General features: G+C 38.4%; 3 protein-coding genes across 3 annotated transcripts in view; 1 reads left to right on the forward strand and 2 right to left on the reverse strand.

Annotated features, from left to right (window-relative positions):
* Positions 1-7,796, reverse strand: part of LOC121729715 (nuclear pore complex protein Nup205) — a 35,344-nt gene extending 27,548 nt beyond the window's left edge. Inside the window, exons 1-12 of the mRNA XM_042118317.1 lie at positions 7,639-7,796; positions 7,184-7,344; positions 6,664-6,784; positions 5,784-5,961; positions 3,601-3,801; positions 3,283-3,364; positions 2,972-3,075; positions 1,830-2,112; positions 1,274-1,410; positions 811-984; positions 402-477; positions 95-234 (exon numbers count right to left, since the gene is read on the reverse strand). Coding sequence (XP_041974251.1) covers positions 95-234; positions 402-477; positions 811-984; positions 1,274-1,410; positions 1,830-2,112; positions 2,972-3,075; positions 3,283-3,364; positions 3,601-3,801; positions 5,784-5,961; positions 6,664-6,784; positions 7,184-7,344; positions 7,639-7,654 — 1,673 coding nt within the window. The 5' untranslated portion in view covers positions 7,655-7,796. The remainder of the gene's footprint in view (positions 1-94; positions 235-401; positions 478-810; positions 985-1,273; positions 1,411-1,829; positions 2,113-2,971; positions 3,076-3,282; positions 3,365-3,600; positions 3,802-5,783; positions 5,962-6,663; positions 6,785-7,183; positions 7,345-7,638) is intronic.
* Positions 7,797-12,515: 4,719 nt separating this feature from the next.
* On the reverse strand, positions 12,516-15,389 carry LOC121729716 (cap-specific mRNA (nucleoside-2'-O-)-methyltransferase 2). Its single transcript, XM_042118318.1, has 4 exons — positions 14,799-15,389; positions 14,339-14,524; positions 14,016-14,136; positions 12,516-13,919 (listed from the first exon to the last, which is right to left on the reverse strand). The coding sequence occupies exons 1-4, from the start codon at positions 15,282-15,284 to the stop codon at positions 12,628-12,630; spliced, it is 2,085 nt and encodes a 694-aa protein (XP_041974252.1). The 5' UTR covers positions 15,285-15,389; the 3' UTR covers positions 12,516-12,627.
* Positions 15,390-16,642: 1,253 nt separating this feature from the next.
* Positions 16,643-17,535, forward strand: LOC121729720 (60S ribosomal protein L23a-like). Its single transcript, XM_042118321.1, has one exon. It carries the CDS (start codon positions 16,671-16,673, stop codon positions 17,532-17,534), a length of 864 nt encoding a protein of 287 aa, XP_041974255.1. The 5' UTR covers positions 16,643-16,670; the 3' UTR covers position 17,535.
* The last annotated feature ends 1,106 nt before the right edge of the window (positions 17,536-18,641 follow it).

Consider the following 18,641-nt stretch of genomic DNA (forward strand, 5'->3'; position numbering starts at 1 on the left):
ACGGCTATATATAAGTATTTTTATGTATTAAACTATTACTCCGTAGTATCTGATCATACATTTTATCCGTAGTTGATACAATCAAAAGACTGACCGGTGGTACAACGCCAGCGCGGTGAGCAGGTGGTGGGCAGAGAGAGCGTCGCGGCGCGCGAGCAACGCCCACGTGTGTCGCGGCACCGCCAGCGCCGCCAGCGCGCGCAGGTACCCGCCCAGCAGCGCCGCCACTACCACCTGACATAATATGTGGTGAACAGTTTCATCTGTAGTTTAACGATTTATCTATACTTGTATACTAATAGTATTACGCCCTACCTTGTCGATCCCAAATCGACTGAACCGAAAATTTGTATTTATAATTATTCGAGCAGATTCGCTGTTAATTAAATAACAATAATAACCTCGCCCGATGCGCGCACCCACTTGTACAGCACGGCCGCGCGCCCGCCGCCCACGCCCGCACCCGCTCCGCCCCGCCTATAACAACAGAAAGCTGGTATGTATTTTATTTTTTATAAATTAGTTCCTGATCACAACCATAAAGTAAATTGCTTAAATACTTTTAAAGTCAAACAGTTGGCTCATCGTTACATGTCCTTATTGCTACAATAGTCTATCGCGCTTACTCAGGACAAACTTGATAAAAGCGCGTTAGCAATATGCAAGTTAACGAAACAAGCAACTATGGGTATAATACACAAAAGTATATACAACATTTTACATGGGAGAGGGCTACTTCAGACAGTCCCAGTTGTATAAATAATTAATAAATATTCATATATTTTTTTATTAAATAATAATCATATTTACGTGTGCGCGTGTGTGTGATCAGCAGCCCGCCAGTAGTCGTCGCGCAGACGTAGCGGGTCGCGTGCGTACAGCCGCTCGACGCAGCGCAGCAGCGCCAGTAGGCGGGGCCGCCGCGCGCCGCCAGACACGCCCTCCGCCGCGCACGCCGCCGCCGCGCGCGCCGCCTCCTCCGCCCTGAGAGATAAAAATATATCATAATCACTTTTCAATAATTATTTCTTGAAGTTGCCATATACAATACATTTTGCTCAATAAATTAATAAATAAAATATGTTATAAAACAGTTTAATAAATTAGAATGTTTAACTTGCTTATTAACAATCCAAACTGTAATATCCTTGTCTTAAACGCTAGAAAAAAGTTATACAACATTTTTTGTCTGGTATGTTAGAAATGTGGCATGACGGATAAGGACAAAACATTTAGATATTTTAATCAGTGACAGGGGCAAAAATATACTGACTTGACGCGCATCTCCATAAGTTTGGAGTGCATGAGGACGATGAAGTCTGTGATGAGGGAGTGCACGCGGCGCTGGTACCACTCCTCCGCCGCCACCATGTCTGTTGACAATATCGCCTCCTCGAGGTACTCGAATGCCTGTGAATTATATATATTTTATATACCTGCATAGTTCAATGGTGATACGGTTTTAGTTGAGAGCATGAGGCACAATAATTCACAGTCAGAACTCCTAACATTTAAACTTAAACATTGAAATTTTAATGATATTTTTATAGCTCGTGGATGCGCGCGCTTGGATGTGATTTGTATCGAGATAGAGCCATCACTGTCCGAAATATGTAACACAATATGAACTAAGATAATAATAATTAGTTTTAAAAATAATCTTTAATTTAATATCTCTTAGGCCCACATGCGCCAATCCACCACTCTATTTAAAAAACCCTGTTTCATTCGTAAATAAGAGGAAAGAGAGCAGTAACATCCTTTTTAACCCAGGGCTACCCTGGACTGGGGCATATAGGTCCTAATTTACCAAATAAATATACACTCACCCCACCATCGATAGCAGCATCAACTAATATCTCATCCTGGTCGAGCAGCTCACACTTTAACTCGGACGATCGCCGGAGCAATGACACCGGTGCTCGCTTCAATGCTGCCAGTGCCAGACCAAATGCTAGCTGACATAAAGCCTTGAGCCCTCCGGACTTCTCCTCACTCTCTTGAGTCTGATTGGACTGTCCTGTGGGTGACAGCTCGTCCAATAACACCGCTATCAAATCTGGATCTTGTATCAGGGGCAGTTTCTTGGCCAGCTCCTCTCCGTCTTCTCGTCTGTTTAAAATAAGACATTAAATAGTGTATGTAGGAAAGCCTTGTAAGCTTATATAAAATTTTAATATTGCTGACATCAATCGAAATATAACCTTGCACAAAACAAGTAAACTAATAACTATACAAATAGAAGAAAAAATTTCTAGGCAATATTATAATATTGCATAGAAATTTTTCTTCTGTAATTATGCACTATAGTGCATAACAATATTACTTCTTTACATTGCATAACTACAGGAGAATAAATTTCTTTATACTACTTCTTTCAAGTTTTAAATACATTAGAAAAGGTTCATTCACAAAGTCGCATTTTATTTAAATATTTGTTCGATGGTGTTCGCGTGCCGCCGGGTTCGGAAAGCCACCTTAAGAGGATTCCACACCGCCATTTTTTCCATACAAACGTTGTCCCCTGTTTCCTCCCTGGATAATGCTAGTAGAGTTATAATTTTTTTCCTGAATATCTACGGCCACTAATACAATGTCCCTATGTTTTCTTTTTTTTCATAATTTAATTATTAAATAAGATATGAACGTTCAAAAACCCAAAAAAATGGCCAGATTTTCCACTGTGTTCAAACGTCCAGAAAACAGATTTGGATAGATTATACAAAAAAAGCAAAACATAGGAACACAGCTCAAGCCTTTTTTTAATCTTTAATGAAAAAAGTACTTAAATCGGTTAAGTTTTGGAGAAGGAATCAGGGGACAACGAATCGTTGATTTTCTGGATTTTCTGCAGTTGTCTCTATCGCGTTCTGCGGTATAGGCTTGAGGTAAGGGAGACAGCTATAGATATTACACGTACTTTTTTTTCATTTCTCTAGCCGCTGTGGTATCCTCTTAATAGTACAGTTACCTGTGCAGCACAGAGAGGTCAATGGCGTACAGCAACGCCATCTGCAGCGCGAGCGAGATCTCGTCCAGCGCGCCCGTCGCCCCGCGAGACGGCGACGACATTTGCTGTACAACAGAATACTGTTTAAGCCTTAAGCCATTTGTTAATCTATTTTTATGCGTTTCCAACTTTTCTATACATGCACAATATCCTGAGTGACAAATCTTTGTATTTTTCGCAGTTATTACTGTAATTTGCTCTGCCTGTCCGTTCGTCTGTCTCTTGTAATATTATGTTCAAACTTTAAAATAGCTGTTATTTTTGCAAATTACCTCTGACAGTAGTCTGATGAGTATGTCCCTCTCCAGGCCGCGCTGCGCTGACGCCGCGAATATCACACCAGCTAACAGCTTCCTGCAAGTTATAAAGTTAAAATAGAAACAATACGTAAAACAGAAAATGTTGAATGGAATGGCAATGTCGGTATAATCGACATATGTGGAAATTAAAAAAATCGGGATCTACAAATAGCGCTCCCCCGCTCACTGTGTCCAATTGCGCCTTCCCTTGAGATTTTTTCAAATTTATGTCACAATTTACTACTTTACTATGAAATCCAAAAGTCAAATAAAGAATCCATAAACTCTAACCTCGTAGTCTGCATAGTGATCATCATTCGGTTGTAGTATCGTCTCGGCGGCAGCGCTCTGTACCGCCGCAGCACCTCTAACTCGGGCTCTATGGCGGTGCGGCGGAGGGCGTCCAGCGCTGCGCCCAGCACGCCGTCCGATACCAGCTGCTCCACGTAGCGGGACACGTAGTTCACTATCTCCTCGCGGGCGCTTATTGACCTGGGATAAAGTGGTATATAAACATGGGCGCTGCCCGCTTTTTCTCTTAGTCTTTTGAGCTCAAACTAGGCTCGGTCACGCCCCCGCCTAGATAATCCTAATCAGGATGATTCCTAGATACAGGGTAGGTATAGAATATAGATAATTCAGGTTTACGCTAAATCTGCAAGTTTGTTTGCCTCGCTGCATGCTCGAGAGTGATGAGGCCTGATCCTGATGTCGCAGAAAGAGGCCGCGGAGCGGAACAGAGAGGACGATCCTGTTCTCTCTGCCGCTCCGTCGGCGTAGGACGGGAGTCCGGAGGCGACGCTATGCGAACCTCCTAACTCCTAAACCTGCCCGGCTTAGGCAGTCCCGGCGCCGAGGGGAACGCTTCAGTTTGCTAAAGCATTCCCTAACATTGGCGGAGGTCCCTTCCAAGGGAGACCGGCCGGTCGTGGAGGGAATTGTTAGATCTAGGACACCGGTAGCACAGAATATATATTAGTAGTACCTGTTGGTACTACTAATATTCCCACTAGTGAAACCCGTTCAAAAAAAAATAACAACTCATGCTGCGATACTATAAAGTTCAAATTCCGACCGCGCAGTGCTAGGTGCCTACAATTATATTTGCCTACATGTGCGCTTCTCTTTCTATCGCGTAAGAGGTACCCTTTCTGACGAAATCAAGATTGTCACCTTTTAGAAAATAAATTACTATAGCTACTAATAGCAATCTTTTTTTATAGTAATAATCAAATTTTAGTAACCCAACGTATATTTTATAATAGTTTTATATTCGATTATAATGTAGGAGCTGGTCAAGAATTTTTTACAACTTAAACATAGTAACTTGTGTTTATTTATGTGTAGTATGCGGTTTGTTTGTAACAAATTGGTTTATTTGCTCTGTTTGTGTATTTTTTTATCTTTTTTTTGTACTTTTTTTTTATGAAATAAGGGGGCAAACGAGCAAACGGGTCCCCTGATGGAAAGCAACTTCCGTCGCCCATGGACACTCGCAGCATCAGAAGAGCTGCAGGTGCGTTGCCGGCCTTTTAAGGGGTAATAGGGGAGGGTACGGAAGGGAATAGGGGAGGGTACGGAAGGAAATAGGGTAGCGAAAGGAAAAGGGTAGGGGGTTGGGCCTCCGGTAAACTCACTCACTCGGCGAAACACAGCGGAAGCGCTGTTTCACGCCGGTTTTCTGTGAGGACGTGGTATTTCTCCGGTCGAGCCGGCCCATTCGTGCCGAAGCATGGCTCTCCCACGTCAGAACCAAGTACTTATTTTAAAGTCTTAAATTACTTTATTGAAATATTTCTTTGACTTTTTTCAGTTGATCATATTTATCAGATTCTGTCACAGCGGTTAAATCAGTACGTAGATATATGCGACGAAAAAATTTTGCGCGCGCGTCACCGCTCGCTTGTGAGTCCCTTGTGATCTGCCCCTTTAAAGGGGTACTTACAGTTCGATACCTAAACGCGCGAGTGGGACAGGCCTGCCGGTAGGCAACAAGCGGACCGAAAGGTCGAATCTCGGACGTCGAAATTTTGATTTTTTAAATACCAAGTACTAAAAAAAGAAATAGAAGTATATGTATACCTTTAATGTTTTTAAGCTACATGTCCTATGTAGCAAGCGTGTTTTTTTCTGGAACTCGTTAAAATTTTTCCACAGTATCCGGACCCCACCTAAAATTACTTACCGACCTCTAATCTAGGACATCCCTCCGTATATGGCTGAAGGCGAACCGCAGGTGGTTTTAGTGGGTAAGCCCGGCAGTTCCACATACCCCCAGGGTGCTTCAGCTTAACTGAGGCACATCCCCAACCCGGGGCACCCATAAAAGGTTTCCCGTGCTCATCAAAAAAAAGGTTTGTTTGCCTAATAAAGTGTACAGTGGAAACAAAATAATATTACTTGAAGTGGTAAATCGGATTATTCATTTTCATTGTCAAAACATTGTGACAATAAAAAATATAACGAGCACATACCACGACACCCCGTCCCTGGCCATGACGAGATCTCTCAGTGCCTGCACGAGCGAGCGTCGGCCGTCGTAGTACAGTATGACGGCGAGCAGCCCCCGCGCCAGCCCCGGCCGCCGCGCCGTCTGCCGCTGTGCCGTGTGCAGCAGCTCTAGGCACGCATACTCGTTCGCGTTGTACATATCTGTAGAACAATATCAAACTTAATACACTAATAAATTGCCTCCAAGCAAATAACCCAGTAATTGCAAAACTCAAAATTTTACAGGAGAACATATTCTGTGTTTTTTAACTATATTATCTTTACAGTGAATCATTATTATGCCATGTTAAATACATCAAATAATGATTTCATTTTGAGTTTTGCAATTACTGGGGTGTCTAAATAATCTATACTTAAAAATGAACTTTTAATTTTGAAGAGAACGGCTGAATTGATTTAGCTAATTTTAGTCTTGAGATATTCTCAGAAGTCCAGGGAAGGTCCTTATTAGGAGGAAAGTGATATGAAGTTCACCAAGTCATCAATTAAAAAATACTAAAATCATTTGGCTAAAAATAATCTTATGCCCTTTCCATGAATGTAAAAACAAAGTATGTCATGTACTTACATACAAAATTTTATCAAAATCATTTCAGCAGTGTGAGTACACTGCATAAATATATTTTTTTAAATCTTTATTGCAGCAAAAATAGGTAATATAGAAGTTAGAACTTCCAGAAAATAGCCCAGTTTATTTTTTTGGCTTTTAAAATTACTAAAATAATTAACTGCAGCTCCCACACTTGGATAACTGCATGCAGACACACTTCACTTATTAAATTAAACTTTACTTTATTTAAAAATGGGGATTACTAATAAAAATACTTTTTGCATCTTACAAACCTGACAGTATGATTGCTTCATCTACTAGTTCCTTTGAAAGTAGAGTTTTGCCAATACTAGGCAAGTTGACTCCTTCTGTGATTCCTCTTTTTATTTCTTCCCTGCTTGCTTGGTTCTTTACCTAAAAATATTGTGGAGTCATTAACAAAAACTGAGCAATTAAAAAAAATGTATAATATAATTCAATAAATACAGTAAAAATTGATTACATACTATCACAACTATAATATTTTAAATAAATTGTATCCAATATTTTACAGAATGCAGTGTCATCTTTAATTAAGCATTTCTATTAAATTAGTTGCTGAAAAGCAAGTAATTATTTTGTCTTATTTTTCATCACTTATTATTTCTATGATGAAACATCACATTGTTGCAAAGCATGTTATTTCTGTTCTCACCTTTCATTCAAACATTCAAACATACTTTGTCTAGTAAAAACGTAGTTTAAATTATTCTATACTACTAAATCCTGTTTCTTTGGTGAGTCTAATAAAAATTATATCAAGAATTAGCTTACAGGATTTTTTAACAGGGCCAGGAATGTTTGCTTGTGCCTTCTCAATATTGACTCAAAGGTGTGTACAGCATACGGCACTCCGAGGCCCTCGTTAGCCAGATAACTGTCCACCACGGCTACCAGCTCCTTGTAGGGTGTCCATAAATCCTCCGTAGTAGTTCCTGGATGCAATTAATAAAAATATAAAAATGTTCATCATTGGCCCATAGTGCTATTATCTAGAGTTTCAGACTCTAATGTCAAGGCAACATCTACTTAGCAATCGTTATAGTGCTGCAGTAATGAGTTTATGACTCATTTCAATGTGTTTAAAAATCATTTAAATTATTAACATGAACAAAAGGAACCCTTTGGAATGTTCATAGCAACAGTGCGAGTAGAAATAATTTAACAAAACGATAATTATGATTTGGCGGTTAGGCTTTGTATAGGTTATATTGTGAAATTGTACAAACCTTCGTTAATATCCATGGTGAGCGTGTTGTAATACTACTTTTTAAATTTTTATTGTAGCAGTCATTTATAATGCTTTATATGTTCAATTTCATGTGGATTAAAGTGTAATAACAAGTAAAAATCGTAAAAATATTTTGACTTTTCAAAACTCTCTTTGAAATGCACAGATTATTATTATATATTTGTAGATTGAAATGCTTGACCATCGACTAAAGAACACCGCCGGCGCCATGCCAAAATATTATGTCGGCTGTACACTCTCGCCGAGAGCTCTCGGGCGAGAGTCTCGTGCGAGAGCCCCTTGCCCGAGTGCGATCATGTACATTCTCGCTTAGTTCAATTGCAGTTATGAACTCAGAGAAGATGGACCATTATTTTTCTCTATGCATCGAAAGATATCAATGTAATCCAAAGATCTATATTCATATTTAATTTTATTTCTCACAGATAATGACCAGTGGTCGGCGTAGGTAGTGCCATTTAGGGTGAATGACCTCAATTGTATATGTTAACATGGACATACCTCCGGGATCGCGGGATAAAATCCCGCGTTCCGAATTATCGCGAATAATCAAGTATTTACTTTACAATTAATGAAAAAAAACGAGTTTTGAGTCATAATTTCGCCGGATAAAAAAGGCCTAAATAAATGAGTCACTAAACGTTTTTCTACGTCTAATATTTCTTCAGCCATGTTTTGCTTAGTTGCCAGTATGAAAAAAAAAGATTACGCGTCAAAATCGATATCTATTATTTATTAACTAAACATAACTCTTTCTTTTTAATTATAATCCATATTTATTTAATACCGCAGGAGCAAGACGTGTGCCGGGTGCGGGGTGGCCCGCACCCCGCACACAGCAAGCAGACACTTGCGAGTAGCGCATGGCTTGTTGTTCTGTGTGTAGCATTTTTTTTGCGCGTGAGTCCAAAATATCCCATCCACACATAACAGACGAAAATAACAAAAAATGTTATATTTATTTGGATATAAGTAGTATATCGTAAAGCACTTTCAGGCTTGCCTGTGTTGCCTGCGAATGATCGCTCGGTTGTTTGCGTCGAATGTTTAACGGTGCCACTAAGCGAATTCATTATTGTTTATTGTTGTTTAAATATATTTTAAAAGAAAGTCAATATTTGATAAACATTAAATGGATTTTTATAATTAAACAATCAAATTATTTGCAGGTAACACAGGCAAGCCTGAAAGTGATCTACGATATACTACTTATATCCAAATAAATTTAATCACATTTCTGTTAATTTTTTACTTATTTGTTAATATCATATAAAACTCATAATTATGATAAATAAATAAAAAACTAACAAATTATTTCTTTATTTACGTTTGTCACAATATTTGTTGTTTAAATATCAAATTCTGAATGTATTTCCGATTATATATTATTTCAATGCGAATCCCAAAATCGCGGGATTGAGAGGCATGTCCACGTTATGCCGCGATTAACGAATCCCGCGGGATGGCACTACCTACGCCGACCACTGATAATGACTGATAATGACGTTTATTATTGTTATTTTTCTCTTCTACACTGTCTAGCGGCGCGACTAGTAGTGAAAAAACGCGAGAGTGTACAGTAATGCGCTCGCTTTCCTCGCGAGACCTTTTGTCTCGGGCGTAAAATACCGACACCGGACCGAGAGGGTCCGAGGGTCCGAGACAGGCGAGACGAGGCGAGCGCACCCATTTACACTCTCGCACTCGGGCCGCCTCGCTGTGTCTCGGCGAGAGTGTACAGCCGACATTAAAGAAACTGCCAAATTGACATTTTAAAAGAAGACAATAGAAACTTGATACTGCCGATCCACACTCGACAGCGCGCGACAACGCGCCGCGAACCGCGGCGCAGATCGCGCATTCTGCCAAATTTACTGATCCACACTCGCAAAGTTCGCGACATGTTCGCAATGTTGCCACTTTTTAATTACTTCCTTTCTTGACGCACTATAGTTTACGCCCTTGAGCCAAATTTATCTTACTTTATATTATAAACTAGATGTCCCACGCGGCTTCGCTCGCCTAAATTATTAGGAATTTTACGGAAATCGTACATTTTTTCGCAACAAAATAGCTTATCTCTCTTCACGTAGTCTACTCTATATTTGTGCCAAATAACATACAAAATTGCTTTAGTAGTTCGTGAGATAAACCCTTGTTAATAATTTTCCGTTTTAACCACATTTCCTCTGTTTCTTCGTTCCTATTAGTTTGCGTGATAAAATAGCCTATAGCCTTCTTTGATAAATGAGCTATTTAACACTAAAATATTTTTTATCGGACCAATAGTTCCTATGATTAACGTGTTCAATCAAACAAACAAATATTTTTTAAATCGCTTGACAAAATCGAATCTTGATCTAAATGACTATGAAAAGTACCAATGGGTCATAATAGGCTCATAATCATGGGATGCATATAACTTAAGGTATAATATTATGGTAGTGATGATGAATGTAATTTGCATAGTAGCATATGCTTTCCGTTCTTAAAGCAATGCAAAGGGCATTGCTTTAGCTCAGCACCTTCCCAATCTAATCATGGTACACATTGGTGCAAAATATTACTTGTTGATTGCATATGCTTAGACTACTTCCCACGAAACCAAAGTCACCACATGTTTCCATATGAATTTTAAGGAGTTCCCTCGATTAGTCATGGCTCGCAGCATCAGATCACCACTTTTGTGAGTATAGTACCAAATTGGGATGACACTCTGTACGCCAAAAGAAAAATTTTGAAAATCGGTTCACAAACGGCGGAGTAATCGTTGAATATAAAAAACGAACATAACACCTCCCCCATTTTGAAAGTCAGTTAAAATTGTAGCCTATGTGTTATTCTGATGTATAAGCTATATTATTGTAAAGTTTTATTAAGATAAATTCAGTAGTTTTTGCGTTAAAGAGTAACAAACATCCATACATCCAAACAAACTTAAAAATATTATATAAAGTAAATAAAGTATATAAAGTAGGATTAATTATATTCTGTTCACTAAACATTGCTGGCATGTCTTGTATGGCAAAAGCCCTTATTAAAATAAAGATAAAAAAAAATCCCTTTGCCGCGGGATTTTTTTTATCTTTATTTTAATAAGGGCGTTGTCGGTTTTCTGTCGCGGGACAGAAAACCGACATTGGCAACTCACCGAGGCGGCCATTTTTAAAAGAAGAAGAACAATTGGGGAACGGGCCGCGAAGTGCGAAACATATGCGAATCGGATCTCTCACTCATGCTTCGCAGGAATTTCGCGGCGCCGCGGCGTCGCGCACGGTTCGCGCGCGAGTGGGGATCAAATATATACTAGTAATCTGTGGTGGGGATGCGGTCGGGGAACCAGCCGCGAAGTGCCGAGTGCGAAAAATATGCGAACCGGATCCACACTCACGTTTCGCGGAAATTCCGCGGCGTCGCGCGTGGTTCGCGCGCGTGTGGGGATGGGGCCCTATGGTAAAATATCTTTGGTTTCTATAAACCAAAGATATTTTACTACTTTATCTTTGATAGAAACTGACAATTTTTTTTTTATTTAAAGGCCATAGCATATGACTCTTATGTCTTAACTCTTAACTAATAAACATTTCGCGAGATCTCCGCTACAAAAGAAGTCCTTAACTAATAAACATTTCGCGAAATTTACGCCACAAAAGAAGTCCAGCAGACATGGGCGTACCGAGGGGGAGGGCAGGGGGGGTGGGGGGGGCAACTGCCCCCCCTGGATCATGTTGACGTCCCTACTAAGTATATTATCTAGTACTTTTATCTATAAAAATAAAAAAATAAGAACGAATTTTTGCTATTTGTTTGCAATACAATATTTTTACAACTAAAAATTATTAATTTTTTATTCTTTATAAACACCTAGCTTATGAAAAATCTGATTTGCCCCCCCCCCCCCCCCCCCCCCTGGCCCAGAACCTGGGTGATTTGCCCCCCCCCCCCCCCCCCCGGCACCAGAACCTGGGCAATTTTTGTTTTTGTGGTTCCTTATACAAAGGGTAAAAACGGACCCTATTTAAGCAAACGTCAAACGCAAACGTCAATAAACTTTCATGTTTCTAACTCAAGAAATGACGGACTTTCATTGAAACTTTCTACCCCAATTTCACCCCCTTGGGGGTAGAATTACCAGAAACACTTAAATACGTATCTATTCATTTTTAATCAGTAGCACAAAAATAAAGTTTCATGTTTCTAACTCAAGAAATGACGGACTTTCATTCAAACTTTCAACTCCAATTTCACCCCCTTGGGGGTAGAATTTCTAAAAACGCTTAAATACCTATCCATTCATTTTTAATCAGCAGTCCAAAAATAAACTTTCATGTTTCTAACTTAAGAAATGACGGACTTTCATTTAAACTTTCAACCCCTATTTCACCCCCTTGGGGGTAGAATTTTCAGAAACGCTTAAACACGTATCCAATCATTTTTAATCAGTAACCCAAAAATAAAATTTCATGTTTCTCTAACTCAAGAAATAACGGAGTTTCATTCAAACTTTCAACGCTTAAACGCTTAAATACGTATCCATTCATTTTTAATCAGTAGGTAACCCAAAAATAAAGTTTCATGTTTCTAACTCAAGAAATGACGGACTTTCATTAAAACTTTCAACCCTTATTTCACCCCCTTTGGGGTAAAATTTTCAAAATTCCTTCCTTAGTGGGTGTCTACTTAATAAAACAACCCTACTCACCAAATTTCGTGGCTGTAACTTTTACAGTTTTTGCTCAGCGATGATGAATCAGTCAGTCAGTCAGTCAGGACATGTCATTTTATAAGTATAGATTAAAGATTAATAAAAGACTTAAACACATTAAGAATGTTTAATTACGTAATAAATAGAAAGGCAACAAATAATACAAAGTTTAGGTCTTGCTTACACCAATCTTACACATTTATAAAAATATTATTTGATAAAAGTAGACATTTATGAATGTTAAACCTTACAGCTTAGACTTTAGAGTGATTGCTCAATAGTATACAGATATTCAACACACTTATTTCTGTAGAAAGTGTTATTATAAAATACAATATTAATAAAAAAATCTCCAACATTAGTGACCTGAACTGGCAAAACATTCAGAATATCTTCTTCTGTATTATTTCTTACTCTGTCACACTCAGAATTTATTATATCAAGGAGATCAATAGCAGAATTTTCTAAAAAATTGCTCAGAATTATACTTCCGTTTGATGTAAAACCAGTCTTCTCAAAACATGCCTTAGCAAGAATATACAGAATACCCACATTAAAGTGAGTCAAAGTGTTAAAATTCTGCAACACCAAGGTGTTGCCAGCTTCTAACTGCTTCAACAAACTAAGCAGAGAGTTGAAACAATTCTTTTCATATACATAGTAATTATTGTTTTCATTAAAAAAAGGTAGCATTAGTACCTTTGGTTCAGTGTCATTTCCTGTAACTGGTACAGCATTTTCTTGAGCTTTAGATTGGTAGTACATCAAAATCTCCATAAACTCCTCCTCGGCCAATATCTGTTGGTAAACTTTGAATATAGGTACGAGGATAAACTTTGAGCTGTTGATCCTCTGCAGTGGATAGCCATATATATACACCAGATCAATTTTGGAAGCAGAATCTGCGTATATCCATCTGACTTCATTGATCAAAGTCAATGGATTTGATAAGAGTTCAGCCTGGAGGAAAGCATTCAAACTCTTTGACTTTTCTTTCAATGACATCTTTGAGTAGAGCTGTCTCTCCGTGTAGGATCCCCGGTGGTACCTCGGATTTGTGTTTATTTTGTTTTCCTCATGAAGAATACCCTTGAGTATCTCATGTTCATATTCGAGAGGTTTGAGATTGTATTTCCAAATAAACTCGGATGCGACTGTGCCTCTTATCTTCTTTATGTATCTGTGTAGTGCCATGTTTTTCTGCATGATGTAGGCCTGAAGATTATTGTTGATCACCTTGCACTGTAATGAGCAGAAGTACAAGGCGCACTCCTCTATTTGTTTCAAGAATGATTCTGGGATCAATTCCAAAGGGAACAGTGCTCGCTGACTGTACATGTCGGTGCCGTATGAGTTTTTTAATACTGGTATAAACATGTCAAGGTTGACTCTGTCCTGGTACTGAAGACATACAGCATACACCTCAGAATTTCCTTGACGTGAAGTTGCAGGTTTGTAAATATTTACTTCTTTGAATAGATGATTGAGCAGGTAAAGTAAGCACACAGTGGAATTTTCGAATATTGTGAATAATTTGAATATCAATGTCCCACCTGGAAACAACAGAATATGGGTTAGATTTTGTTTCAATGTGCTACACATAAAAATAAATATCTATTAATATTAGGATATAGGATTATTATATTGACCTGGACTCAGTGCCTGCAAAGCAGTTATAATTTCGCAGTAGTGAAGTGGTGATGTAAGTTCCTCTTGGGCGTCAGGTCGTTGTAAACAGTCTATGGAACCATCTGCAGTCACAAGTAATACCTGCAATATTTACGTTTATGTAATTATTATATTATTATGTTTTTTTTTTTTTTTTTTAACACCTGTTACATGTACTTACCTGCGTTTCACAAATAAATTTTATTCTATTCTATTCTATAAAATGTTAACTATACTAATAATTTTATTTCAATTAAAATTATAATACAACTTTATAGTACATATTTAATAAGTTAAGCATTACCTCCCCTAGGCTTTTGGCCCTTCTGATTATGGCCTGAGAATTTTCCCAACTCATGAGGTTTCCCGTGTTGTCCACACCAAAGTCCCAGTTGTCCAGAGTGTGGAACATGAACCGGTCATCACTAATCATGTTTGATGGAGAATTACCCTCATAATATGGATTAAGTGTGTTTGCCATCCATTTCCACTGAAATAAAAATATGCTTAAGAGTTTTATAGAGCACTAATAATTAATAATTATTACTATTGTAGCTGTATTATCAGTAAAAGAAAAGTTACTATCAATTTATCAAGAAATTGTTGCAGATATTAACCCATCAATCCCCAAGCGGCAGCCGGCTGCCACATAACAATAAAAAATATATTGTGTCTGCGATATCCACGATGGAGGTGCTACAAGAAGAAATTAAATGATAACATACAAATTGCTAAAAAAACATCAATTTACGCAAACAATTTACTTGTATATCTCGATGGTTCTGCTTGAGGAAGTGGTTTAAAGACGTTATGAAGGCTCCGGGCGCCTCGCAAAGATGGAGAGACACCATATTTTTAGAAGTAACAGCATCGCGAGGGATGATGTTGTAGGTGCTGGCGCATTCGTAAAATTTCGTCCAAGCTTGAGTCAAAAACTCCGGATTAATTACGCAGCGAATCTTCCACCCGACTTCTCCGGCCGGGTTTCGTCTTCTAGTGTGACTACTCCATTCTTCAATACTGAAATCATTGAGTTGACTCTTGTGAAAATTAAGTCTGGATTTTAATGTTTCTAGTGATCTAACTTTCCAAGGAGGAACAGTAAACCACGTCTCTTGTTTAGGTAGCTCCCACTCGTAGTTCTTTTCGAATTTATATTTCTTATTGAACAGTTCAGTGAGCTCGTCTTCAATATCATCGCTTCGAAACAATTTTTGTGGTGAGAAGATGTTTTCTGATCTATGAAACATTATGAAAAAATAATTTTATTTTAGTGGACATAAGTTCCTCATTCCACTTATTGTAGCAATGTAAACAGAAAAGTAAAACATGTTTTTGATGTTTTGGATTTTCTACGCAAAAGAAAACGTCAAATGGCAAATTGACGACTTTGTCAGTGTTGCCGACACGACTCATACAAAATATCAAAGAGAATATAATCACTACGTTTTACAAAATATCTTTGTACCATCGACAACCAATAAGACATATAAACAATAGACTCAAGATTCTTTATTAATAGAAGATCTATGGATAGGTTTATAGTCTATAGTACCTCAATGGTTTATTGTTTATAGAATATCATAGATAAAGTATTATAGTATCAGATGTAGTCTTAACTCCCCGTCATCGCGTGGCCATTTTGTGCTTATTTTCATATAAGCAGTGTGCGTTTATTTTCTTGAATATTTCTATTTGTCGATTATTTCGAAGCAAATTATGATACAGGAAAGAAAGTCAATTAGTTCATGATATCGATTAACTATAGTTCAAGTGATGAGAATCCGTAAACACACGTAAAAAGCTATGCAATTTTTATAGCCAAATTATTAATTGATGTGACATTTTTAGCACTAATGCTATAAATAGCATGAATAAGGGATTAATAAACTTATAAATTATCTTTTTAGCTTACAAAAATACCGATTGAAAAGCCCAAAAAACGTTGCACAAAACTTACGTATTTAATGTTTAATCCACGTGTTTGAGGTATTCTTTGACCATTCTTATGGTTTATTATTTAGCGGAACCACAAAACTCAACAATATCTAGCATTAAATGTTCACTAAAAACCTTTATTAACACTTTTATTACATGAAATAGAAAGACCGACTCCTTTGTTATGTCCTAGTAAGTAGGACATAACATTACACGCTTTTGACGCAAATACACTGATGTAAGCTTAGAGTATACATTAGCAAGCTATAGAGCGCGCGCATCGCTCGTTCCCCGTTGTGCCGATCGTAAGCAGAAGTTCTATAGATACTCAAACGTATAACGCAAGTCTAGTGATGTTCCATGCGCCATCGTTTGACGCTTATAGGAAAATATGTTCACACTCGTGCTTACAGTTCATACCTTGTTAGAAGCACTCTATAGCTTGCTATAATGTATACTCTATGGATGTAAGGCTCTCTCCAGTCTATAGTACCTCAATGGTAAATAGGGCTATTTCTTCCGTGAATTTTAGCTAAAACATCGTTATAATAACTTTATTATCCTATTCATTGGAATATTATTGCGTCTTTTTCAAGTTGAAATGTATCAAGTTTTACATTCTTTTGTTTTGTAGCAATTATTGATGGTATTCCCTGGTATTATCACAGAAAAAGCTCCATCTTTTCTTTTCTGTCACGATGCCTCCTAAAAAGCAGCCAGAGAAATCAGCCTCTGGGGCCTCAAAGCCCGCAGAGAAGAAAACTTCCAAAACCCCAGCAGCGGCTCCTAAGGCCGCTTCTGCCAGTGCTGCACCCAAGCCAGCTACTGCTAAGACACCGGCACCAGCTCCTAAAGCCGCATCGGCTGCCAAACCAGCAGCAGCTCCCAAGAGTGCCGCAGCCCCCAAGCCCGCGCCAGCGAAGGCAGCGGCCAAGCCCGCTGAAAAGAAGGCCGCCGTTCCTGCAGCTAAGGCCGGATCAGCTAAAGCCGCTGCCCTCAAAGTCAAGTCCAGTGCTAAACCTTCAGCGAAGAAAGCAGCGTCAGCAGCAAAATCAAAGCCAAAGCCAGCTGCGACTAAGCTTAAGATTGCACCAAAACCGAAGAAAACTGGCATCAAAGGGCAAAAGAAAGTTGTGAAGCCAGTAGTTAAAGCTCTTAAGACTCAAAGGAAGGTAGTGAAGGGTGAACATGGGAAACGCGTGCGTCAGATTCGCACATCAGTGCACTTCAGGAGGTCCAAGACTTTTGAAGCCCCACGTAACCCCAAATACCCAAGGAAGTCACTTCCTAAAAGAAACCGAATGGATGCTTACAACATCATCAAATATCCCTTGACATCTGAAGCTGCCATGAAGAAAATTGAAGATAACAATACCTTGGTATTCATCGTTCACACCAGCTCCAATAAGCATCATATTAAAGCAGCGGTCAAGAAACTATATGACATCAATGTCGCTAAAGTGAACACTCTCATCAGACCTGACGGCAAGAAGAAGGCATATGTACGTCTAGCGAGAGATTATGATGCACTAGATGTTGCCAACAAAATAGGCATCATATAAACATGTATTACCGATAGTTGTCTACCTATACGCCATCTAGTTACTAAAATGGAAACTGTTTGACAATCAAATTAAAAATATAGGAAAACCCCTCATTATGACTCTAAAGTAAACAAAACCCATGGAATCCCTTACCACATGTCTTGATTGCAATAAATACCTCGATTATTTACATTTTCAATTAATTTTTTAACAATCTGGACAAAATCCAATTTTCGTCATAGCTCAGGCGAAGAAAGAGACAGTGATACGATTCGACGTTTAAAAATAAAACTGTCTCTTTTATGTAAATGGTTTTTCGTATCTTTTGTTTCACTTATCTGTCAAATTTGTCAATGTTTGCAATTTTGAATTTGAAAATTGTTCGGAAGAGATTTAACCTCCTGACACCTGCCTGTCTAGCATACGCCAACGAGATATCTCACTCTACATATTTTCTCGATGTTTGATGGTTTGTCTCTTCATCTCTATTGCCCTAGCATCACAAACATTTTTTATGGCGTAGACCTATCATCGAAATAACCATAGACTTAATATATACTGTAGCATTATAGGTTTATGGAAATAATACATTTTTATAGAGTTTTGTCGAGATAATGTCGAGAATTAGACATTATGAGACGAGTAGTTTTTAATTATCTCTAGAGTGAGATATCTCGTTGGCGTATGCTAGGCAGGCTGGCGTCCTTTATAAAGTGCTAAATAAACCATACTCGAAAGGCCGAGTATTTCTTGACATCTTAGTTCGACAACGGACGACCGACCTTTATGTAGCATCAATTCCCGGGTAGTTGTATTTTCCCGCTAAAAAAGTATTAGACCCGCCAATGCTACCAACCAATGAAATTTAACCAATGGCAATAGTTTGTCCTTGAATTTCGATAGAGATCGCATGATGAGTGCCCTTCATTTGCGCGAAATTTGCTCAGGAGTTTACAACAATGGCGGCGCGTGGCCGACGCAGTAAGTAAAATTTACTTTTTTTTTTATTCACTTTTCATGTTGTAGATATTTTATAGAATTGTAAATTATTAAATATTCTTAAAAAATACATCATTTTGTCAAGAAATAAAGCATCATTAAGTAAATAAACTGTCGTAAAGAAAT

This window comes from Aricia agestis, chromosome 8 (assembly GCF_905147365.1).
Source record: "Aricia agestis chromosome 8, ilAriAges1.1, whole genome shotgun sequence".
Lineage (NCBI taxonomy): Eukaryota > Metazoa > Arthropoda > Insecta > Lepidoptera > Lycaenidae > Aricia > Aricia agestis.